Source organism: Furipterus horrens, unplaced genomic scaffold (assembly GCF_987537825.1).
Source record: "Furipterus horrens unplaced genomic scaffold, mFurHor1.1.pri manual_scaffold_1, whole genome shotgun sequence".
NCBI classification, from domain to species: Eukaryota; Metazoa; Chordata; class Mammalia; order Chiroptera; family Furipteridae; genus Furipterus; species Furipterus horrens.
The window spans coordinates 45,715,414-45,742,320 of NW_028327171.1; the positions used below are offsets into that span (position 1 = coordinate 45,715,414).

General features: G+C 38.0%; 1 protein-coding gene across 1 annotated transcript in view; it reads left to right on the top strand.

Moving 5' to 3' along the window:
- The first annotated feature begins 267 nt into the window (after positions 1–267).
- VPS8 (VPS8 subunit of CORVET complex) overlaps positions 268–26,907 on the top strand; it is a 265,592-nt gene continuing 238,952 nt past the window's right edge. The window contains exons 1-3 of the mRNA XM_090275034.1: positions 268–316; positions 14,303–14,561; positions 15,343–15,411. Of these exons, the coding sequence (XP_090131160.1) occupies positions 14,409–14,561; positions 15,343–15,411 (222 nt within the window). The 5' untranslated portion in view covers positions 268–316; positions 14,303–14,408. The remainder of the gene's footprint in view (positions 317–14,302; positions 14,562–15,342; positions 15,412–26,907) is intronic.

The following is a 26,907-nucleotide window of genomic DNA, read 5'->3' on the forward strand; positions in this document are numbered from 1 at the left end:
CTTAAAGGTTGTAATAAATTCATTGACATAGAGCTGGAGGAGGGTTTCTCTTCTCAAGGACTGTTATTTATTGGTCTACAATGAAGTTCCCAAAGATGTTAATTACTCACAAAGTCCCTGGGGTGAGATGGTGTTTTGCTGTCCCTTTAAATGAGGGCGTGATTAGAAGGGCGGACCGCCCTGGAGAGAACTGGGGGAGCGGAGGAAAGCGGAAGCGTGGCCAGCAGTGGTGAGTACTGCGCGTGCGTGAGGTTAGAACAGGGGCGGGGTCACGTGGGCTGGGGGGGGCTCCGGGCTGGAGTGGCTGCAAGCGCAGGTAAAAAATCTCCCGAGAGTGGGCCGGTGGGGGTGGGGACAGTAGTGCGGGGTTGTACTCCCGCGCGGCAAGAGAGCGCACGCCGGGTCCTTGATCCTCTTGCCCTTTTCGCAGCGGGGCCTCGGGGTTGCTGACGGAGCAGCCCCTGACGGGCTAACTGGACCGGGGCCCACCGGCCGGGCGGCGTTGACTCTGGGCGGAAGGGTCAGCCCTCTGTTCGGCCTGGGATTGGGTTGAGCAGTTTCCACTGGTTGGCTACAAACCAATGGGAGGCTGAGAGACAGGTGCACCGGGTCCCCGTGATTGTGAGAGTAGGAGGCCGGCGATCACACCCCTTCCCGGGGCGGAACTCTTGTATAGCCCGCCTCTCGTGCCTGGGGCACAGGTGTAGGCTCCTCCATCCCTCGAGGGGCTTTGATGGGGCGTCCACCTTTTGGCTTTGGTGCGCACTCTGTAAGGCTGGTTCTAGTTTCTCCGCTTGCGAGGTGTACCCCAGGGTGAGGGCAGCAAGGGGACGGGTGGGTCTCTAGCGTTCGAGGCCACTCGTGTGTTCTGGTTAGTTTTCCCAAGTGTGGTACCTGGGAAGAAAGGAATCAGTAGCCTAAAGTGTTTAGGAGTTTTCAAAGGAGATTAGGGTGGAGTGAAGTAGGATCAGCGAGAGAGGCTCCATGCCATGGGTAATCAAGAACACCTGGGGATCCTTCTCCATCTAGGCATGTATCCTTCATGTTAGAATGGACAGGAAGGCTTCTGTCCTCTGCATTGCCCACCCTCGACCATACCCTCCTGAGCGCCCCCTCCCCCCAAGAAAAAACAAAAACCCAGGCGAAACAAACATGGATGTTAACTTGTGGCACCAACTCTACCACAGATGTGTGTGATGGGGATATAATTACATGTCAGGTGTGTGTGTTTGCAGTACATCTAATACAAATACGGATGGAGGACCTACGTATGTTTGTGTAAGATATGGGCTTGCCACTGGCTGAATATAAGCAGAGAGTAGATATTGAATCCTTTGGCAATAGCTGGCCTGTTCCATAAAATACAGAATAAGATAAGTTGGTGGGGCGGGTTCTGATTGAACTATTGGGCTTCATATGTTGAAGAAACTTAGTTATATGTGAAAAAATTCTTTCCGGAGCTCTAAGATTAATACGTTGATTATCCTTTATATATTTCCTTTGTATTTGGATAGGTGTTTTTCATCCGGCTTCTCAGCAGATGGATGTTTTCTGTCTTTCAGAATACTGGCAAATCTTGATGAGTTTTAGCTGTACCTCTTTTCATAGATATTTCAACCATTGAGACACCAAATGTCAGTTACCTACGTAAATGAAAAGTAAGACCTTTTGAACTTAATGAAGTATGTTTAACTTTTGGTCTTTGAATAGTTTACACAGAACTTAGGCGATATCTTCTCTTGACCCACAGCTTCCGGTGTCCTATGTGTATATTTGTAAGATTAAACTGTTCTGTTGTTAACTAAACTTTGAATTAATGTTTGAATTATTTCCATTCTGTATAACAGCCCCTGTGTTACATCTTCCATGTTTCTAAGCACCCAGAGAAAACTCTTACCGTCAGTATTTACAAAACGCAGGGAAGAACACCGATTGGCCAAACTGGACACAAGAATGTCCTCTGCCTACTCTCCTGGCTAGGCAGATAGGTTATTTGATTGACAGCACCACCCATTACTTGGTTGGAGTGGAGGAGGAGCTGTTTTCCAGAGGAAAAGTGGTGAAGGTGCTGAGATGTTTTAACTGTAATCAATTTTTTTTCTTCTTCTACAGTTCAGCAAGAAGCCATCTCTTGCTCTTTTAAAAAATAAGAAATAAAAACAAATCTCTTGTGACTCTACGTCCTCCTTGACACCTAACACAAATTAATGCGACAATTTAATTAGTAGGTAGTTAATTAAGGTGGGTGGGAAGGCCACCATTTACTCAGCCAACAACTGAGTGGAATTCTATCTTCTGTGAATTTAACTTTTCACCCATACCAGTTCAGTGAAGAATAAAAGGGAATATATTTCAGCCTACACAAGGCCCATGTACTTCTTAGGAGGAGTTATCTGAGGTTGGGGTGAATCTTTGATAAAGATCCTTATAATAGTGGGGAACTTCTTAGAAGCTAGAAAGAAGTGATAATTTTTCTCTTTCATTCATTTTACATATTGCCTTGTACACATATTGGTACAAAGCTGATGACTAATGTTAGGGTTGATACATAATATAGATATTTATAGACTTAGTTCTTGTTTTTTATTTGTTACAGGGGATTTCGATTTTTGTTTTCTAAAATGGGGTTATCAGAATTGTGTCTGACATATAGTAGTAACTTAGAACCATGCACAGGTAGGTCTCAGGCACTCTTCTTTTTTTAATGTCATTTATTTTTTTAATTAAATTTATTGGATTGTTATTGATTAATATTATATATATTTCAAGTGTACAATTCTATAATACATCATCTGTATATTGCATTATGTGCTCACCACTCAAAGTTGTCTCCCTCTGTCACCATATATTTGGCCCCTTTATGCTCTTCATCCTTCTCCTCCCCCTTTTCCTCTGGTAACCACCTTTCTGTTGTCTGGGTGTCTGAGTTTGTTTTGTTTTTTTGGTTTGTTGCATTATGTTTTATATCCCATATATTGAAATCATATGCTTCTTGTCCTTTTCCATCTGACTTATTTTGCTTAGCATGATACTCTGAGGATCCATCTATGTTGTCACAAATGGCAGCATTTCATCCTTTTTTATGGCTGAGTAAGTATATATATATATATATATATATAAAATCTCCACATTTAGTACATATGTTCTCTTCTATGTATTTTATTGTTTCAGGTCTTATATTTAAGTCTGTAATCTGTTTTGACTTTATTTTTGTGTATGGTGTCAAATAGCAGTCTAGTTTCATTCTTTTGCATGTGGCTTTCTAGTTTTCCCAGCACCAGTTATTGAAGAGGCTTTCTTTTTCCAGTGTATGTTTTTGGCTGCTTTGTCAAAAATTAATTGCCCATATACATGTGGCTTACTTCTGGGCTCTCAATTCCGTTCCACTGGTCTGTGTGTCTTTTTCTGCTGATACCATACTGTTTTCATTATTGTAGTTTTGTAGTATAATTTGAAGTCAGAGAGTGTGCTACATTGTTCTTTTTTTCTCAGGATATCTTTGACTATTCAGGGCTTTTTGTTATTCCATACAGATTTGGTGATTTTTATTCTATTTTTTGAAAAATGGAATTGGGATTTTGATGGGGAATACATTAAATCTGTATATCGCTTGAGTTAATATGGCCACTTTATGTTGATTCTTCCAGTCCATGAACACAGAATATTTTTCCATTTCTTTGTGTCTTTTTCAATTTCTTTCAACAGTGTCTTGTAGTTTTCAGTGTTAGGTCCTTCACTTCTTTGTTAAGTTTATTCCATGGTATTTTATTCTTTTTGTTGCAATTGCAGATGGAATTGTTTCCTTTTTAAAAAAACATTTCATTGTTATTATATTGGAATATAAGAAATTTTTGTACATGATTTTGTATCCTTCAGCTTTACTGTATTTGTTTATTATTTCTAATAGTTTTTTTAGTGGAGTCTTTAGGGTTTTCTATATATAGAATAATGTCATCTGCAGAAAGTGACAGTTTTACTTGTGTATTCCCAATTTGAATGCCTTTTATTTCTTCCTCTTGCCTGATTGCTCTGGCTTTTACTTCAGTGTGATGTTGAATAACAATGGTGAAAGTGGGCATGCTTGTCTTGTTTCTGGTCTTAGAGGAAAAGCTTTCAGTTTTTTACCACTGAGTATAGTAGGTGAGTATTTGTCATAAATGGCGTGTATGTTGAGCTACTTTCCTTCTATACCCATTTTATTGAGTGTTTTAATCATAAATGATGGTGTATTTTGTAAAGTGCTTTTACTGCATCTAGTTATGAACATATGATTTTATCCTTTATTTTGTTATGTGGTGTATCACATATGTGTGTGTTGAACCATCCTTGTGCCCCTGGAATGAACCCCACTTGATGGTAATGTATTACCTTTTTAATGTATTGCTATATTCAATTTGCTAGTATTTTGTTTAGTTTTTGCATGTATAGTCTTAAGAGGTATTGGTCTGTCATTTTCTTTCGTGTTGTCCTTGCCAGGTTTTGGTATTAGAGTAATGAGTAGGAAACATTGCCTCTTCTTTTTTGGAAGAGTTTGAGAAGCATAGGTATCAAATCTATGAATGTTTGGTTGAATTCACTATTGGAGCCATCTGGTCCTAGGCTTTTATTTTTTTGAGAGGTTTTTTGATGACTGTTACTGTGGAACTGTCTATTTAGATTTTATAGTTCTTCATGATTCAGTCTAGGAAGGTTATGTATTTCTAAGAAATTGTTTATTTCTTCTAAGTTATCGAATTTGGTGATATATAGCCTTTCATAATAATCTTGTATAGTCCTTTGTATTTCTGTAGTGTCCATTGTAATTTCTCCTCTTTCATTTCTGATGTGTTTATTTGAGTCTTTTCTCATTTTTCTTTGTGAATCTAGCCAGTGGTTTGTCAATTTTATTTATCTTTTTAAAGAACTAGCTCTTGGTTTCATTAAGTTTTTCTGTTGTCTTTTTAGTCTCTATTTTGCTTAATTCTGCTCTCATTTTTATTATTTCCTTCTTTCTGCTGACTTTGGGCTTTGTTTGTTCTTTGTTTTCTAGTTCTCTAAGGTGAAATGTTAGGTTGTTTATTTGAGATTTTTCTTGTTTCTTGAGGTAGGTCTGTAATGCTATAAATGTCCCTCTTAAAACCACTTTGCTATATCCAAAAAATTTCTGTATGTCATATTGTCATTCTCATTTGTCTCTGTGTATCTTTTGATCTCATTACTTCTTGGACCCAGTCATTGGTCAGTAGCAGTAGTTGTTTAATCTCCACATATTTGTGGTTTTGCCAGCTTTCTCTTTGAAGTTGATTTCCAGTTTCAAAGTGTTGTGGTAGGAGAGAATATGCTTGGTATGATTTCAATCTTCTTAAATTTGTTGAGGCTATTTTGTGCCCCAACATATGTTCCTTGAGAATGTTCCATATCAGGCACTTCCTTCATTTTTCTTTTTAAGCTTTGTTCTGTATGCAGTTTCTAAGTTTTAAATTATTGCTCTTCTCGTTTAGACACTTACCAACAGAAGAAAAACACCAGCAGTTTTGGCATTTTTGTAGTGGCAGCTCTGAGCACTGTAGTGCTGTAGCTACTTAAATGTACCTCTTCTTGGAAAGAAACTCAGGGGTCAGGTAAGCAGCTCATCTCAGTATGTAGCAGCATTGTATCTAATATGGGGTCTGTATCTGAAGTCCATGAGTAAGGTGAAATTGAGTACCCTCAAAGTACCCTGGCAAGGAGTCACGTTGGAGATTGACATAGGATCTCTTAGGAAGTCTTGCACAGCCAGTTTTTGCTACATGTTGGAACAGCATGCTGTTTGTTATCTTGCGCACAAATGAAAGTGATTGCTTGTGTATGTGGCATGCAAAAACCGAGCTGACCAAAAGGACAGCAGATAGTTATTTCCTCCCAGGCTTACTCTGAAGCAGGTAGAAATTGAGTGGAATGGTATACACAGTCCCTGGCTCCGTGTGAATCATTTGTTTTTTTCCCTCTTTCCCTTTGCTGAAGATAATAGTTGAATTCCTGTACATTTCCACTGTTTTCATCTTGGCCTGTAGGCTGAATTAATGTAAAAGAACATGAAACATCTGAGATTTTGGAGTTTGTGTCATGTTACACATGAGCAAAACAATCACAAAAAAATAAAATCAGTGTTGTGGATTAAAAACAAAAATCTCACCTGGATATAAAGAATGGAACTTGCAAGGTGGCTGGCTTTGGGGGGTAGCATGACTAACTACATCTTATTTTGAATGACCAAAACTGCTCTTTGAAGCTCTGGAAGCCAGTATTGCTTGGCTGTTTACCTAGGGAAGGAAGGAGGGGATGACTGGCTCGCTGGATTGGTGGGTTGATTAACTACACTGTACTATGTAAATAGGCACTGGAAATACAATGGTAAACAAGACAGATCGGGTCTTTGCTCTCCCAGAACCCGCATTCCAGTAGAGGGAAGGGAAAGGTGTTTCAGACACTGAAAAAAACGATTGCAGCATGGTAAGCGTAATAAAAGAGAAAAATGCAATAGGTTTATATTAACAGGAAGTCTAGTTGAACAGGATAAAAAAGGCTTTTATAGGAATCAGACTTTTAGCTGATCTGAAGGATGAATATGATCAGAGGTAGTTGACAAGTTTGATTAAATAAAGGTAGAACTCAGTTGTAACTTGGCTTATTATGACATAGATTTCTAAGAACTGTGAAACAATATCCTCTGAAGCTCAACAATTACAAGTAATAAAATTGATATATTTAATTTGCAGCACAGGTGTTATTACTGTCTTCCAGTTTCTTTGTTAATCAGTAAATATTTATTGAATGTTTGCATAGCTCTGCAGGTCAGTGAGCCCAGTTCTGTGGAGCGTACAGATCCCATTTTTATTGTATAGTTGGGGAGAAAAGACATAGTCACATGGTAAGTTAACTAAAGAATCAGTATGAGGAAAGTGGCATGGCACTGTTCTAGAGAAGATATGCATTCTGGGTTCAGAGGATGCTTGGGGGAAGGAAGGTGCCCAAAAGAAAGGAAAGAAGGGACTTAGATAAATGAAGAAGAAAAGAAAAAGGAAGGTGAAATAGCGTGAGCAGAGATGGAGAGAAAGTGGAAGCTATTCTTGAAGGACTGAATACAAATAGTAAGTTTACTTGTAAAGGAAAAGAGGATCAGCTCATGTGATGTCTGGAATCACAGGCTTAGAATTTTGAATTTTATCCTGTAGGCATTGGGGAGCTATTAAAAATTAGTTCATTTACCTGAGAAATATAGTAGAAAACTAATAGAAGTTAAGTCTCTGTTGTAGTTTTCCACACAAAACAAACCACAAGAAGACAAAACAAAGCAAAGGATTGGAAGAAAAATACTTAGACTGGGAAGGCCAGAAACAAAGTTGGCCTGTAAAATCATTTCCATATTATGATTTTATGATAGCTCTGGGGATATAGTAAATTTAAAAAAGCGCACACTTGATTCGATGTTGCAGTAATGTGAAAAGTGCCTCAGATTTCACTTTTAGGAGGAAAGGAATGCCAGTGAATTAAACAGAATCCTGGAACTTGAGAACAGTTGGGATAGTTTGTCCAAGTATAACAACAACAACAACAACAAACTGTTGAAAGAGTTCCACATTAACCTGGCCTAATCTAGGTCACCTTTTAGAGTTATTCAGTTGGCCAATGTCATAATGGGGTCATTGCTGTTTATATGGCACATACATATTTTTAAATGGTCCTTGAATCTATTACTAGTTGGTTGAGAATAACCATATTAATTAAGAGGGAACAACCTTGGGAACTATCAAGATGTCAGATAATCCTAAATCAGAAGTATTAAAATATTAGTTTATCAGCCCTCAAAAGAGGACAGCATGTTGGGTAATCATGATTCTAATTTCATTTTGGGAGAGACTTAAGACAACTGATGTTACCTATTGTGTTGTCTGCAGATACTGTCTGGCATGGCATCACCTTAAGAACAATAAAAACTCTAGATCACCCCATGATTAGGTGAAGAACTAGTTGTAGAATTGTATCTCAAGAGGAAATTACCAGTAGTCATTGCCAACCTTTGTACTGGGGTAGCACTTAAGTGATATCAGAAGGCAGTATGCATCAAGTGTGTAGTATTAAGTGATATATATTAAGCATTTCATCATTGTTCTGCATATTGAAATAAAGAGCTTGCTCAATAAATATTTGGGCCACACCAATTAACAAGGGAGGTGTTAGTATTTCGGAATGTTGGAGATCTTGCCAGAAACAAATTAATTGAAATTTGTTAGTATATTTGTTTCCTATTGTTAATGTGACAAATGGCCACAAATTTAGTGGCTTAAAACAACATTGATTTATTATACAGTTCTGTAGTTCACAAATCCATCACTAGTTGTACCAGGCCAAATGCAAGTCGTGGCAGGGCTGGGGTCCTTCTGGAGGCTCTAGGAGAGAATCCATTCACTTGTCTTTTGCAGTTCCTAAAGACCGCTTGAATTACTTGGCTCCCGGCCCCCTTCCTTCCTTTTCAAAGCCTACAATTTAGCATCTCCCTGCATCTGTTGTCACCTCTCTTCTGCCTCTACTGTCAAAGACCCTTGTGATTACATTGGGCCACCAGATAATTCAGGATAATCTCCCAACTCAAAATTCTATTTTAATCATATCTGCTAAGTCCCTTTTGCCATGTAAGGTAACATAATCACAGATTCTGGGGATCATTGGGAATTATTATTCTGCCTACCACAGGTAGGTTCAGGCACAACCCAGTTTCTAAATAATTTACAGAAGCTGCTCTAGTGAACTCTTCTTTTTTAAAAAATAAGCATTGTGACCTTTTGAATCAGCAGGTCTATTTGGCTTGGGAAAACTTCTTGACTTAACATAAAGAAAAACCTGCTGGTAAATGACAGAAGAGGAAGTTCATGTAAAAAAAAGATGTAATATTAGAATGAGTTAGTAGCATAAGACATTTATCATAATTAAAAGTTTTTATTAATGTGTGTGTGTTGTTTTGCTTGGGGCTGTACCAGTCTTAGGCAAAACCCCACAATTCATCTCCTGAAGAAACTTCTAATATGATGTTAGAAGCATCGTTATTCTAACGAAGAATATAAAATATTCTTCTGATATACTTAGCATAGGCTACAACTTTACAAAAATACTAGATTTTGTTTCAGGGTCTTTAACTTTAGAAGAATTTGGAGATCTTGAGGAAATTTTAAATGATAATAGCTAATATTTCTTGAAAATTTATTCTGTGTCCAGGCATTATTTTAAGTGCTTTACATTTATAGTCAATGTATCATTAATTTCTCACAGTTGTGCTGTAAATAGATAGTTGCATTCCTAGGAGTCAGGATTCTCAATTGTAAGTGACCAAATTGGGGGAATATGTTGGCTTATGTAGCCAAGCTACTGGAAGGCTATGACCAGAGCTAACTTCACAGAAGATTGGAAACTTGGGGCTTGAATGATATCAGGGCACTCTTAGCTCTTCTACTTGTGTTTGTGGGTTGCTTTCATTCTTGCTAGCGAATCTATGCCTAGAATGTAAATTCTGTACTTAGAAGTGGATCTGCAGTAATAGAGGTATAAGTAGGTGTTTGGTTGAAATGTGTTGAATAAATGATCTCTTTTTCTGCAAAACAAGGGGAGGTGGGGAGTGGGCATGCAGCCCAGCCTTAATACTCATTGTTTAGAGAACTTGCAAATGGTTCTTCCTCACCAGTTCCATGTTAATGAATCCTGATGAAGGACTCTGGTTCTTCTATGTAACTTGTAATACTAGGGGATTTTTGATTGGCAGCCTTCACAAGAACCACATGGTTTGATGGAGCTGTTTCCAGAACAAGAGGTGCTGCTCTGTGGAAACAACACAAAGGGCAACAGGAGTTCATCTTACAGATGTAGAAATAGGCTCGGAAAGGGTAAACAGATTCACCACAATTACAGTAGGAACTGGTAAAATCCGAATTCAAACCGGATATTAATTGACGCTTTGACTTATGTTCTTTCCACTGTGCTACCACATCATATCAATCACAGGAGCTGTGAGGTGAAGGTTGGAAAGGAAGTAGGGTAGCGTGACAGGACAGTGTCTTTTATTGGTGTTCACAGATGCTGAGCTGTTCTGAGAACCTCCAGCTCCAGAGAGGAGATATAAAAAGAGCCAGAAACAAGTTGTTTTCCTTTCCGAGTTGTTTTGGAAAACCAGATGCAGAGACTAAAACGTTTTAAGTTATCGATCATTTAAATAACAGGTTTCTTTTTCTTTTTTCTCTGTGGTCTTTTCCATTATTTAAATATATATAAGTGACTCAATCTCAGTATTTGTCCTCAGGAACCACCGAATGTAAATTAGATTGTGTATATTTGCAAACATTTCTTGACTAATTGAAATCATTTTTGCTAAGTGGCACAAATAAGAGTGAACTTTATTAAGAAGTAATCTTTGATGAGCCAACTCAGTTTTCTTTGAAGAAAGGCTTATTAATGCTAATATTGCTACCATATTTAGCTTATTGCAAAAGAAGCAGTACAGTTAGTAACTGAGATTGGAAAGATACTTCTAATGTTGCCAGATACACAGTACCTTAGTTATGTCTTTTAGAAGTATATTTAATAGCATGTATTTTATAGAATGTAGTAGCCTTAGAGTCTATCTTCTGTAACATGTGAAATAAATTAGTCTGTATTTGGTAATACACCAAATGTACTAGCTAGAGTAAAATGCTTTCAGATCTTAAGAAAACAGTCTTCCTGAGTCCTACATATATTAGATATTAATTTCATTTAGTATGACAAAACTGAAACACTGAAGGAAGTGAAATTAATTATAAGTACTAAAAAATTATGCTTAACGAAATAAGCCAGGTAACAAAACACAAATACCATATGATATCACCTAATACAGGAAACTAATGAACAGCACAGACAAACGAGCAAAATTGAACCAGAGGCATGTAAACAAGGAGCAGACTAACAGTTACTAAGGGGGAGGGGGAGAGGGAGAGAAGGGGAGTAAGTAGGGGAAGGGTTTAGTAAAGGAACTAGTATAAATAACCCATGGTCATGAACAATGGGGTGGGGAATGACTGTGGGAGAAGGGGTGAGCTGGATTTGGGGGGAGCAATGGGGGAATATGTGGGACAACTGTAATAGAAAAACAATAAATAAATCAAATATTAAAAAAGCCTATTTAGATATAAAATTTTGTGTTTTGGGTGTATTATATATTTTTAAAAAGCAACTAATTTTCCACTCCCTTTTTAAGTATATTATGTTGTTACAATTGTCCCGATTTTTCCCCCTATGCCCCGCCTCCTCTCAGTACCCACCTTCCCTACAGCAATCCCCCTGTCCTTAGTTCAGGTCTATGGGTCATGCATATAAGTTCTTTGACTTCTCCATTTCCTGTTCTTAACATCCCCCTGTCTATTTTGTACCTATCAATTGTGCTTCTTAATACCTGCACCTTCTCCCCCTTCTCCCCTTTTCCCCTCCAAGCTGATAACCCTACAGATGGTCTCCATATCTGTGGTTCTGTTCCTGTTTTTGTTTAGTTTGTTTTTGTTTTTTAGATTCGGTTGTTGATAGTTGTGAGTTTGTTGTCATTTTAATGTTCATAGTTTTGATCTTTTTCTTAAGTAAGTCCCTTTGACATTTCATATAATAATAGCTTGGTGATGATGAACTCCTTTAGCTTTACCTTGTCTGGGAAGCACTTTATCTGCCCTTCTGTTCTAAATGATAGCTTTGCTGGATAGACTAATCTTGGTTGTAGGTCCTTGCTTCTCATGACTTTTAATACTTCTTGCGAACTCCTTCTTGCCTGCAAAATTTCTTTTGAGAAATCAGCTGATAGTCTTAGGGGAACTCCTTTGTAGGTAATTCTTTTCTTCTCTCTTGCTTCTTTTAAGATTCTTTGTCTTTAACCTTTGGCATTTTAATTATGATGTGTCTTGGTGTGGTCCTCTTTGGGTCTAGCTTGTTTGGGACTCTCTGTGCTTCCTGGGCTTGTATGTCTATCTCCTTCACCAAATTAGGGAAGTTTTCTTTCATTATTTTTTCAAATAAGTTTTCAATTTCTTGTTCTTCCTTTTTTCCTTCTGGCACCCTTATGATTTGGATGTTGGTACTTTTAAAGTTGTCCCAGAGGTTCCTGATCTTCTCCTCATTTTTAAAAATACTTGTTTCTTCATTCTGTACTGGTTGACTTTTATTTCTTCCTTATGTTCCAAATTGTTGATTTGAATCCTGGCTTTCTTCCCTTCAGTGTTGGTTCCATGTAGATTTTTTAAAATTTCCCTTAGTGTAGGCTTTATTTCTTCTTTTATGTTGTTGCTGTACTCAATGAGCTCTTTGAGCATCCTGATCACCATGTTTCGAACTCTGCATCTGACAGGTTGGCTATCTCAATTTCATTTATGTGGCTTTGTTCTGTTCTTTCATTTGGGCCATATTTCATTGTCTCCTCAGTTTGGCATTCTCCTTGTGTTTGTTTTTGAGTAGTAGGTGGAGCTGCTTTGACTCCCTGTAAAAGGCACTTATAAATTGTGAGGGGCAAAGCCTTAGGTAATCACCAGGGTAGGGCAGCCTGCTTCCCTGCTTTGTGGCTCTGTGTGGGGGAAGAGCTCAGAGAGGGGACTTTTGCTGCTGCCTGGCTTCTGGGGGTTTGCCCAGCACTTGCCCCATTTCCACTCACTTCACCCACTTATTGTGTGTGATGGATGCCCTTCCAGCTGTTGCCCTGTTGTTGAATCCTAGAGTGGGTGGGTTTATGTATGTTTTAAGACCATGTGGGCCCTATAAGCATAGTTGCCTGAAAATCCAGCAGTTTTTTCTGCCACTCCAACTCCCACTGGTTTTTACAGCAAGAAGTTAATGGGGATTTATCTTCCCAGTGCTGGAACCCTGGGCTGTGTGGTCTTGCCTGGGGCTGGGATCGCTTGCCCCCAAGTTGTCACTCCCAATTTTTATCCATCACACGTGAATGTGGGACTGCTCGTGCGCATCGGGATGCCCCCTCTTTGCCCCATCTCCGTGTCTCTGCCCTTCCTACCTGCCTGGATAATCGTGGCTTCCTTACATCCTTGCCTGTTGGACTTCCAAACAGTTTGACTTTCTGACAGTTCTGGGTGTTATTTTGAGATTTAGTTGTAATTCTTTTATTCTTTTTGTGGTTGCATGAGGAAGTGAAGCGTGTCTACCTACACCTTCATCTTGACTGGAAGTCTCCACTCCCTATTAAAAAAAATAGTTTTTTTCAATTGCTCGGTGGTTGTCAGCCTTTTTTTTTTTTTTTTTTTTTAATTTTTTTTACTGCATTTCACTAAGAAGTAACAGTAAGAGGAGTTCTGTGGTGGAGAGAGTTGTTTTTTATTATCATTGTTACAACGGCATTGTTTCTGTTTTTGTATTTTTGTTTCTTTATTCTCAACAGGTAGAGCTAAGTGATGGACTTTTTAAAGTTTGGTCACTTGGAGTCTAATTATAACGTAAACTAACAACATTTAAAAGTAAATTTAGTCATTAAACTTATTATTTTTTCTTGACCATATTTTTAGTTTCTAGAAATTTTGCAGACAATTGTTTGCTAGACAATTTTGCAAGTAAACTAAATTATCTGTTTCTTTTTGAGATAACATTACATTATTTAGAGCTATGAAATCTATAAAATATTGTATACATATTTTTCTTTTCTTTTTTAAGTATTTCAGTTTTCCCTAAAAATATCCATGTTTCTCTGTGACTAGCTTTCTTTCTAGAAATCTGTAGTTGGTTGTGGTATTATTTTATTTTAGCATCATGTTATCTATGTTTATAGAACTGAACCCCTCAATTTGCTAGAGTCATAGTAAGTGACCAGCTATCCATTCTGTGCCCTTTGTATCGACACAAGGCTCCTAGAGAAATCTGTGGCCTTGTATAGATGCCAATGACAAAATAGATATATATGCTTATCTACAGAAGAACTGAAGATCTACCCTGAGGTTTGGGAATGTGAGGAAGGGGTTAATTGTAATGTTTGGTACTAATTTACTCTTTTGCTTATGTACATAAATCTAGTTAGTACCAGGTCTAGTTGCCAAATTTATCTTGTCTATCACTATCACCAAGCTTATGACTTTGGGTGGTGGGTCACTTCCTTGACTTCAGAGTTAGATGTTCCTCCTTTATGCTCCCATAGAAACCCTACCTTCATATTATATCCCATACCCTATTATTGAGTTCCCTTTGCCTATGATCAGATTATTGAGTTACTGCAAAAAGTCTAAGTCTTCAGAATGTCCAGTTTAGGAAATCTAAACAATATATTATTTTCTTTTTTGAAAAGAGATCGTAATTCACATCATCATGATCTAAAGCCAAAAAAAAAAAAAGAAAAATAACCCAAACAGAAACTTGCTTGGATTGACTGAATACAATTCTTAAAAGTAAATATGGAGAATGAACCAGACCATGAAAATGTGGAACAGAGCCTCTGTGCCAAGACTACTGAAGAAGAACTGAATAAATCTTTCAATCTAGAAGCTTCGCTTTCAAAATTCTCTTACATAGATCTGGACAAGGAACTGGAGTTCAAAAATGACCTGGTAAAAATTCAACTTTTGTCAAGTGATGATATTTAACAAAGTGTTAGTTAGAGTGCACTTTATGACTCAAATACTTTAAATCTATCATTTTTGCATGGATTAACAGTTTTATGAGATAACATACTCTTCATTTGTATAGTTCATTTTAGTTTATGAAACACTTTAATACATGTTCTCATTAGAACTTCACAGTACTCAGATAATCCATTTTATAAAGGAAGAAGCAAAGCAGTTATATTAAATGACTTAAGATCGTAGAGCTAGAGGTAGGTTTAGAATTCTTACACCATAATTTTTTTTCCCAATTGATTTTTTTGTGACCATCAGAGTATTTAATGACAAGTTGTTTGATCTAATTATTCTTACCATAATTTATGAAATAACTAAGAAATGCAGTGTCAGACCTTTCTGTATTACTTACGTGACATGTCTAAACTTAGAATATTTGGGATAGTCATTACATGCTGTTTTTTCATGTTTAAGAAAGCAGTTGCCAAAGTCTTTCAACAGAAGCTTTTTGGAAAGGGCTGTCAGGATGGTGTGCTCCATGCATATTTGCCTTTGATAATCACTTAATATGTAGATAGGAAAGGAAACAATTCTGTAGTGTTTTGATTTGGCCCTTATTACCATGGGTTTTTATTGAGTTGGCTCTCTGTATGATCAGTTTTGTGGTATGTTTGTCTTTTAATTGATAATGGTTCTAAGTTAATTAAAACACCCTCATGATTATAAGAGGGAAAGCATGATTGTGCGAGCATTGATTTCTTTTCTCTATTAGATTGATGACAAGGAGTTTGATATTCCTCAAGTTGATACTCCTCCAACACTGGAAAGCATACTAAATGAGGTAAGTATATGTTAACGATCATTTTATGGTATTGATTATAATACTTCTGGGTTAGTTTTAGTGTATGTATCAAGATCTGCACTGTCCAATATGGGAGCCACGAGCCACATGTGACAATTTAAATTTATACATTAATTACAGTTAAACAAAAATTAAAAATTCAATTCCTCAGTTGTACAAGGCACATTTCAAGGGCTTAGTACTCCGCATGTAGCTAGTGGCTATAAGAGTAAATAGTATAGATACAAAATATTTCTATTCTTGCAGAAAAACTCTGTTGGACAGTGCTGATCTAGACTGTGAGCTCTTTGAGGGGCAGAAGCCATGTTTTGTTTCTCTCTGTGCCCAGTACAATGCCTCCTACTTGATAGGTTTTAAACCTGTTTTATTAAGTGAGTTGAAATATTAAACTCATGTCACTTTTGAGATTTGTATTACATTTTGATAATGTTATCTCTACCAGTGATATTCAGAAGCTCATCTTCTGATACTGAATAGCATCTGCAGCCTTGTAATGTGCCTCATCACCCTTCTATATAAAGGAAACAAAACTTCCATAGTTTGTCTTATGAGTACCATCTCTATTAAAAGGGTTTTCCGAGTTTTGAAATGATGTTATCCTTTTCTGAATTAGCAATCATGAAGACTTTATAAAGAATTTTGTGGAAGTGTATGTTTGTGAAGTATGCTGGTTTTTATGTACCCTGCATCTGCTGACAATTCTTTAACTTAGTCTTCTTGATCTTTAATAAACCTGCTTAAGACTCCCCTTGAAGGTTTTAGCTTCTGATTTGAGAAGCATTTTTTAATTTATCAATCCATTTCAAATCCATAGTTGTGTTTTATAAAGGATAATGATGCAAAGGTTCCCCAGCAGAAATACCTGCTGTTCCTATGGCTCTGAGTGAGTTGGGCCTCAGTCTTTATTACTTCTTTTCCTTCCACTTTTAGGATAATAGCCAACACTTTATTATAGGATGCAGGCTACATTCTCTGTGAATTGTATCATTTATTTTTCTTGTATGACTTTTAATTCTATTTTTTTATATTAGTTGATGTTGCTGTTGATGTTACTTTGAATATATTTTAACTTCAGAAGTGTTATGTATGATCTGTGTTAAGACTTAAGCATTTTTAATTTTGAAAAAGAACGCTTTGGTCAATGAAAGAATATCCTATTTATTTATTATTTTCTAATATAGAGGAAAATTTTCATTTAGAGATGAAGAGATTAATTTTAGTTAATTTTGTTAACATGGTCTTAATCACATCTCATTTCAATGATTGTACTAAGTGTGAAATAAAAATAACCTTAGAGGATTGTACACAAAGCCCTCTTTGTACATATCTGTATAATAATGGCAAAGAAAATAATGCTCATGTAAATGAGATTGTCTTTCATAATGAAGGAAAACCATCTTTGCACAATCTGTTTATCTACTAGTGACAGTAAATATAATCATTAGTTGTGTATTCTCAGCAATAATTTGAGTGCCTTATGCATTCAGGTCATAGTATTAGATACAGGGATTATAAAGTGCTATATGACTGTCTCTGACTTTGAGAGAGAAATGGAACTGGAAATTGGCCAGGGAGCTCCAAGATGGCAGCAGAGTAGGTGGATGTTATGCTCACCTTCCTCCAGCACCAAAATGGAATTACAACTAAAATATAGAGGAATCAACCTGAGTAACAAACTGAAGACTAGCTGAAGAGAAGTCTTATAACCAAGGATTTATAGAACAAGCAACATCAAGATTGGTAGAAAGGGCAGAGATGTGAAAAGGCCTGGTTCCCGTGGGTGGTGGCTCAGAGATCTAAGCTGCAAAACTTCTGCCTAAGAAGCATAGGGTCTCAATCCCAAGCTGGGCCCTCTAGCCCAGAGCACCAGAGCCAGGAAGAGATGCTTACATAATATCTGGCTGTGAAAATTAGTGGGAATTCTGTCTGCCAGAGAGAGATGTGAGTCTGATAGAGATGCAGGTGCCCTCTTAATGTGCCAACACACAAAATCTCATCACAGCCACTCACTCTGGGATTCAGTGGAGGGAGGGTGGAGTGGACTAGAGTCATGTGAGGAGAGACTGGGTTTTATGGCTCTGGATAAAGAGCTGAAGGGACAGTCACTGAGATACCTGTGCTGAGTCACTGCCACACAACATATGTCATTTTTCTTGAGTGGAGCACTCCCCTCCATAGGCATCAGCCTGGGGGAAAGCAATAGTTCCACCCTCTAGATGCCCTGTAACCCTACCCTGTGAAGCTTGCATTCTACTGAGGAGTCAGCTGCCTTGGCCAGGGTGTAGAGGTCTGGGCAGACTCAGAGGGTGTCAGTGACAGAGTTGTGTGGCTTTGAGGTGAGGGCCATTCCATTCACTTTCCTGTGAACATGACTGGTGCCTCCCCCTCATGGGAGAACTGCTAGCCCCACTCTCTGGTCTCCCGGTAGCCCCCCCCTCTTGACTCCTGGTGGCTCCACCATGCCAAGGTCTGGGTGGAATCTGGGACAGACTGAGTTGTGTGGCTCTGGGGTAGGGGACACAACTCTTCTCCTCCAAACCTGACTTGTACCTCCCCCTCACAGGAGATCTACTAGCCCCATTCTCCTGACTCCCTGTGGCCCTGCCCTGCTGAGATTGCATTCCTGGCAGAAACTAGGACAGACTGAGTTGTATGGCCTTAGGACAGGGGCTGTTTTTCCCTTCTTGGTCTGTTTGGGCCTGATAAACTCCTCTGGTCTCACCCTGAGGACTCCCTGAGACCCCAACATCACAAAGATGTGGGAGCACATCTAGACTTGGTATATCATGGGTATTTGCAGAGTGACCTCAGAACCAACACTGGCACCATGTTTGAACCTGTATCAGTCTGGTGAACACCACTTGCCCCTACCTGGTAACTCACTGCGAAGCTGCCTCATACAACTTGAGTACTGCCAGAGGCTCTTTCAGTGACTGAACCTAATAGGCACCCAGCAGGTGAAGGCGAATCTCAGGGTTCCTTGGCACTTTTGCTGATCTGCCCTGGGGCCTGGAAGTCATAGCAGATGTACCCAATACATAGAAACGAACACAAAAAGGCAGCCAAAATGGGGAGACAAAGAAACATCCCCAAATGAAAAAAAGGAGAAACCTCCAGAAAAAGAGCTAAATGAAATGGAGGCAATTATCAGATACAGAGTTCAACAAAAGGGTTATAAGGATGCTCAAAGAACTTAGAACTACAACAGCAATGAAAAGGACATAGAAACCATAAAAAAGAACCAGTCAAAAATGAAGAATACAATATCTGAAATGAAAAATACACTAAAGGAAATAAATGATAGATTGGGTAAAGCAAAGATGGAATCAGTGAATTGGAAGATAGTGTAGCAGAAAACACCCAATAAAAGCAGCAAAAACAAAAATTGTTCTAAAAATGGGGATAATTTAAGGGACCTTTGGACAACATGAAACATAACAATATCTGCATCATAGGTGTAACAGAAGAGAAGAGAACAAGGGATAGAGAATCTATTTGAAGAAATAATGACTTAAAACTTTCTAACCTGGTGAGGGAAAAAGACACACAAGTCTAGGAAGTTCAGAGAGCTCCAAACAAGATGAACTCAAAGAGGCCTATACCAAGACACATCATAATTAAAATGACAAAAGTTAGAGACAGAGAATCTGAAAGGCAGCCAGAGAAAGACAGTTACCTACAAGGGAGCTCCCATAAGACTATCATCTAATTTCTTGGAAAAATTTCAGGCCCGAAGGGATTGGCATGAAATGGTCAAAGTGATGAAAAGCAAGGACCTACATACAACCAAAACTACCCAGCAAGGCTATCATTTGAAATTAAAGGAGAAATAAAGAGCTTCCCAGGCAAGAGAAAGCTAAAGGAGTTTATTTAGCAACAAATGCTAAAGGGTCTTCTTGAAGAGGGAGAAGGAGAGGAAGAAGAAGAAAGAAAGAAGAACATAGTTGTAAAGAATAAAATGGCAATAAGTACATAATATGTACCTATCAGTAATCAATTTAAATGTAAATGGCTTAAATGCTTCAATCAAAATACATAGAGTAGCTGAATGGATAAGAAAATTAGACCCAAATATACTTGTATGCTGTCTACAAGAGACCCACCTCAGAATGAAAGATACACACAGACTAGAACTAAATGGAAAGAAAAGATATTTCATGCAAATGGGAAGGAAAAAAAAAAAAGGGTGGGATAGCAATACTTTTATCCAACAAAATAGACTTTAAAACAAAAGTATAGGAAGAGACAAGGAAGTAACTACATAGTGATAAATGGAACAATCCAACAAGAGGATATAACCCTTGAAAACATTTGTGCATCTGTCATAGGAGAACCTAAACATATAGAGCAAGTCTTGATGGATATAAAGGGAGAGAATGACAATAACACAGTCGTAGTAAGGGATTTTAACAATCCATAGACATCAATGGATACATCTTCCAGACAGAAAATCAACGAGGAAGTAGCAGCCTTAAATGATACACTAGGTCAGATGGATTTAATTGGTATCTTCAGAGCATTTTTTCCCAATGTAGCAGAATATCATTCTTTTTAAGTACACATGGAACATTTTCTAGGATAAACCACATATTAGGCTACAAAACAAGTATGAAGATTGAAATCATATCAAGCATCTTCTCTGACCACAATCATATGTAACTAGAAATCAGTTACAAGAAAAAACTAAAAAATACACAAAGACATGAAGGCTAAATAACATATTACTCAACAATAGCTGGGCTAACAATGAGATCAAGACAGGAATAAAAATATACCTCGAAACAAATAAAAATGAGAACACAACAACCCGAAATCTATGGGATGCAGAGAAAGCAGTCCTAACCTGGAAATTCATAGCATTACAGGCCTACCTCAAGAAGGAAGGAAAATCTCAAATATTTAATCTAACTTTACACTCAAGTGAACTAGAAAAACAACAAACAAAACCCAGAGCAAGTATAAGAACTGAAATAATAAAGATCAGTACAGGAATAAAGTGTAAAAAATACAAAATTCAATGAAACTGAGAGCTGGTTCTTGAAAAGGAAAACAAGATTGATAAACCTTTAACTGGACTCATCAAGAAAAAAAGAGAGTGGGAGCCCAGATAAATAAAATCAGAAATGAAAGAGGAGAAGTAACAAGTGACTCCACAGGAATACAAAAGATTGTGAGAAAATATTACGAACAATAATATGCCAACAAATTGGACAACCTGGAATGAGATGGATAAATTCCTAGAAACATACAATCTTCTAAAATTGAATCAGGAAGAATTAGGAAATCTGAATAGGCAGATTACAATTAATGAAGTTGAAGCAGTAATCAAAAGCTCCCAACAAACAAAAGTCCTGGACTGGAGGGCTTCACAGATGAATTTTACCAAACATAAAAGGAGAACCAACATCTGTTCTTCTCACACTATTCTAAAATATTCAAAGGAGGGAAGACTTCGGTCTTAAGTCTGAGAGGGAAGGATTGTTATTTTTTTATTGTTAAAAAAATTAATTAATTATTAAAAAAAAAAGTATAGGAAAGGGTGAAGCCAGAAAACTTGTATGTACGACCCATGGGCATGGACTGGGGGCGGGGGGCTGGAAGTGCTGGGGAAGGGGTGGGGCTGGGCAGAGAGGAGCAAAGGGGAAAAAATTGGAACTATTGTAACAATATAATCAATAAAATATACTTAAAAAAAAAAATGAAGGGAAGACTCCCAAGCTCATTTTACCAGGCCAGCATTATCCTAATTCCAAAACTAGATAAAGACACGGCAAAGAAAGAAAATTATAGGCCAGTATCCCTGATGAACACAGATACCAAAATCCTCAACAAAATATTAGCAAATTGCATTTAGCAGTACATTAAAAGGATCATACACCATGATCAAGTGAGATTTGTTTTGGGGATTCAAGATTGGTACAGTGTCCGCAAATCAATAAACATATACCACAGAAACAAAATGAAGGATAAAAATTACATGATCATATCAAGAGATATAATAGCATTTGATAAAATTCAGCACCCATTTATGATAAAAACTCTCAGCTGAGTGGAAATAGCGTGAACACACCTCAATGTAAAAAAGGTCATATATGACAAACCCACAGCCAACATCGTACTCAGTGGACAAGAACTAAAATGTTTCCCTTAAGATTGGGAACAAGACAGCGATGCCTGCTTTCACCACTATTATTCAACACCATACTGGAAGTCCTAGCCATAGCAGTTAGACAAGAAGAAATAAAAGGCCTCAAAATTGGAAAGGAAGAATTAAAACTCATTATTTGCAGATGATATGATACTGTATGTAGAGAACCCTAAAGATTGCAACAGAAAACTACTAGAATTGATAAATGAATTCAGTGAGGTAGTAGGATACAAAGTGAATATCCAGACACCAATTACATTTTTATACACCATAATGAACTATCAGAAATGGAAACTAAGAAAGCAATCCCATTTTATAATTGCATCAAAAAAAAAAAAAAAACAAAACCAAAAGCCTTGGAATAAATTTAACCAAGGAAAGTAAGACTTGTATTTGGAAAATTATAAGACCCTGAAGAAAAAATTGAAGATACAAGTAAGTGGAAGCATGTATCATGTTCGGGGATAGGAAGAATTAACACTAAAATGTCCATGCTACCCAAAGCAATCTAGAGATTCAACTCAGTTCCTATCAAAATACCAGTGGTGTTTTTCACAGAACTGGAACAAGAAATCCTAAAATTTATATGGAACCACCAAAGGCCCCGAGTAGACACAGCGATCTTGAGAAAGAACAAAGTTGGAGGAATCACACAGCCTGATATCAAGCTATACTACAAAGCTATAGCTCAAAATAGCATTGTGCTGACATAAAAACAGACATTGAGATCAGTGGAACAGAACAAAGAGCCCAGAAATAAATTCACGCCTTTATGGTCATATAGTATTTGACAAAGGAGGCAAGAACATACACAATGGGGTAAAGATAGTCTATTCAATAAATGTTGTTGGGAAAATTGGACAGATAACATGCAGAAAAATTAAAATATACCACCTCCTTCATGCAAAAACATTAAAATAGACCACCTCCTTATACCATACACCAGAATAAACTCAAAATGGATTTGAAACTTAAATGTTAGTCTCAAAACCATAAAAATCCTAAAAGAAAACATAGTCAGTAAAAACTCGGACATTTCTTATAACAGTATTTTTTTGGTCTGTCTTCTCAGGCAAGGGTCGGTCGGCAGCCGTCCGTCTCGAGAGACGATGGTGTAGCTTCTTAAGAGTCTATCTGCACCGCCGAGAATGGCTGTGCAGTCCGACTCGGGAGTGACACGATATCTGTCTCCTCCCGTGTTTTGCGATGTCGCTGGAGTGTCCTCTCCAGTGAAGCTGAAGCTACAGAGCCTGGGCAGGGTGATATGGAGGGTCTGCTGTAGCCCATGCAGCAGACCCCCCCTCTCTTCGCAGCTGAAGGATCCAAGGGAAAGACGGAGTCAATACAGCTTGGCTTCAGGTGCGCCGCAGGAGTTGCCGGTGTTGACTACAACGTCAAACCGCCTTAGGGACTCCGGCTCCGGATTTTCTGTCGGGGTTTACTCCCTTAGCCTTTCCCCTGAAGAGGTATGCCGCAAGGCAGTGGAGGTTTTTTTGGAATCAGAGTTTTCCTTCTCTGATGTGCCCTGACTGGAAGATCGAACCAGCGACACTTAGCTCGCAGGCCGACGCTCAATCCACTGAGCCAAACCAGCCAGGGTAATATGGCCAATAGACATATGAAAAGATGCCCAACATCACTAATCATCAGAGAAATGCAAATTAAAATCATAATGAGATATCATTTCACACTGGTCAGAATGGCTATCATTGATATATTAACAAACAGCAAGTGTTGGTGAGGATGTGGAGAAAAGGGAATCCTTGTGCCCTGTTGGTGAGAATGTGGATTGGTGCAGCCACTGTGGAAAAGCAGTATGGAGTTACCTCAAAAAATTAAAACTGGAACTGCCTTATGACCCAGTGATTCCACTTCTGAGAATATATCTGAAGAAACCCCAAACACTAATTTGAAAGAATATATGCACCCCTGTGTTAATTGCAGTGTTATTTACAATAGCCAAGATTTGGAAGCAGGCCAAGAGTTCATCGGTAGATGAGTGGATAAAAAAAGCTGTGGTACATTTACACAATGGCATGCTACTCAGACACATACACATAAACACATACACACGAAAACTTACCTTAAGGGACAGCATGGATGGACCTCCAGAGTATTATGCTAAGTGAAATAAGCCAGTGAGAGAAAGATAAGTACCATATGATTTCACTTATATGAGGAATCTAATGAACAAAATAAACTTAACAAAATAGAAACAAAATCAGGTACAGAGAACAGACCAACAGCTGTCAGAAAGGAGAGGGGGTGGGGACTGGGTGAAAAGATAAAGGGATTAAGCAAAGAAGAAAAAACCTCATAGACACAGACAACAGTATGGTGATAACCAGAGGGAAAGGGGTGGGAGGAGGGGTAGAAGAGGGTAAAGAGGAGATAAATGATGAGGGAAGGAGACTTGACTTGGGGTGGTGAACACACAATACAATATACAGATGATGTATTATAGAATTGTGCAGCTGAAGCCCGTATAATTTTATTAACTAGTGTCATCATAATAAATTCATTAAAAATTAAAAAAAAAAAAATTGGCCAGCCTTCACATCTCAAAGGAGCTAGGAAGGTAGATAAGTGAAAGTAAAAATAACTTGATTTGTAGAACATTATTAAGAATATAATAGGGAAAACATTAAAGAAAATTATTTTTAAAAAGAAAAATGAAAACAGCAGAAGTAAAAAGTTTATATAGGCATTTGCTCCAGTATATATGGGTGCAAATATTCTATAATATTCATTCAAATCAACCTGAAGAGAGGCTGGGAAGAAGTGGACATCCAAGATATATTACAGAATGGAAATGTAGAGATTACTGAGACATCCAAGGTCTCAGAATTTAGGGTATGAAATAATGTTACTAGGCCTTGTCATTCTTTGAAACTGTACTATCTCTGAGGTTTTTAACTTTGAAATTCCATTCTCTAACCATAACAACCTCCCCCTCCATTCTCTTCCATTAAACCTGTTCTTTGACCTCATCAAGACCAAGTCTCTTGATCCTTCCTAGTCTCCCAGTCTCTGAGAGTAGTGCTGGCTTCACTTCAATCCTACGGTTGCATTGTGCTGTCAGAAATTTCTTTTGAACTTTTTATTGAAGTATAACATACATATAGAAAAAGCACAGAAATCATAAGTGTTAGCTTGGTGAGTTTTCACATACTGAACACCCTGTGTAATCAGAATCCAAGTGAAGAAGTAAAACATTACTAGTACCCCAGAAGCTCTTTTTGTGCCTCTTCAGTACCCAAACCCAGGATAATTACTATCCTTACTTCTACCATTATTGATTAGCTTACCTGCTTTGAACTTCATATAAGTGAAATTATACGGTATATGCTGTTGGGTGTCTGACTTATTTCTTTCAATATTATGTCTTTAAATTCATTTATATTTTTTTATTGAAAGTTTTTTTTGAAAGAGAGAGAGAGAGAGAGAGAGAAACAGAGAGAAAGAAACATCTATTTTTCCATTTAATTATGCATTTGTTTGTTGGTTCTTGTACATGCCTTGCCTGGTATTGAACCTGCAACCTTGGCATATTAGGACAATGCTCTAACCAACTGAGCTACCTGGCCAGGGCTCATTCATATTTTTGCATGTAATTGTTCATTCCCATTGCCATATACAATTTTTATGTATATTAATTAATCTGCTGTTAATAGGCACTTGTGTAATTTCCATTTTCTGGATGAAAATGCTGCTATGAGTATTCTTTTTTTTTTCTTCTGTGAATGAATTTTTGAATTTTTTTAAAGTGTATTTTATTGATTATGTTGTTACAGTAGTCTCAATTTTTTTTCCCTTTGCTCTCCTCTGCCCAATACCCCCTTTCCCTCCAATAATCCCACCCCCCTTAGTTCATGTCCATGGGTTGTGCATATAAGTTCTTTGGCTTCACCTTTTCCTATGTTATTCTTAACTTCCCCCTGTCTATTTTGTACCAACTGATTATGCTTCTTAATCCCTGCACCATTTCCCCATTTCTTCCCCTTCATCCTCCCAGCTGATAACCCTCCAAATGATCCCCATACCTATGATTCTGGTCGTATTCTGGTTTGCTTAGTTGGATTTTGTTTTTATTTTTCAGATTCGGTTGTTGATAGTTGTGAGTTTGTTGTCATTTTAATGTTCATAGTTTTGATGTTCTTTTTCTTAAGTAAGTCTCTTTAACATTTCATATAATAATAGCTTGGTGATGATGAGCTCCTTTAGCTTTACCTTGTCTGAGAAGCACTTTGTCTTCCCCCCCATTCTAAATGATTGCTTTGCTGGATAGAGTAATCTTGGTTGTATGCCCTTGCTTTTCATCACCTTGAATACTTCTTGCCAGTCCCTTCTTGCCTGCAAAGTTTCTTTTGAGAAATCAGCTGGTAGTCTTATAGGCACCCCTTTGTAGGTAACTCTGCTTTTCTCTTGCTGCTTTTAAGAATCTCATTATCTTGAATTGTTGGCATTTTAATCATGATGTGTCTTGGCTTTGGTCCTTTTTGGGTCTATCTTGTTTGGGACTCTCTGTGCTTCCTGGATTGGTATCTCTATTTCCTTCACCAAATTTAGGGAGTTTCCCTTCATTATTTTCTCATATAAGTTTTCCATTCCTTAATCTTCCTCTTCTCCTTCTGGCAACCTTATGGTTCGGATGTTGGCATGCTTAAAGTTGTCCCAGAGGTTCCTAAGCCTCTCCTTATCTTTTTCAATTCTTGTTTCTTTATTCTGTACTGGTCGACTGTGTTTTTCTTCCTTATGTTCAAAATCATTGATTTGAACCCCGGTTTCCTTTCCTTCACCATTGGTTTTGTGTGGATTTTCCTTTGTTTCATTTAGCATAGCCTTCACTTCTTCTCTTATGCGTTTGCCATACTCAAGCATATCTGTCAAGCCTGTGAGCATCTTTATCACCACTGTTTTGAACTCTTCATCTATTAGGTTGGCTATCTCCTCATTTGCTAGCTTGGCCATCTCTTCATTGCTTAGTTCTCCCACTGGAACTTTGATTCATTCCCCCTTTTGGGCCATACTTTTCTGTCTCCTCATCTTGACAGGCTCCTGTTTTTGTCTCTATGTCCTAGGTGGAGCTGTCGCTCCTGTTACATTGTAAGGGATAGAGCCTTAGGTATTTGTCAGTACATGGCGACCCATTTCACCATGTTGTGGTGTTGTGTGGGGGAGGGGTTCGAGAGGGAACAATGCTACCTGCTCAGCACTCACCCCTTTCCAGGCACTTCTCCCAGTTCTGTATTGCACTGGCGCCTCTCTAGCTGTTCCCCTGGCTGTTGTTCCCAGAGTGGGTGGGTCTGCGGACATTCTAGGACTGT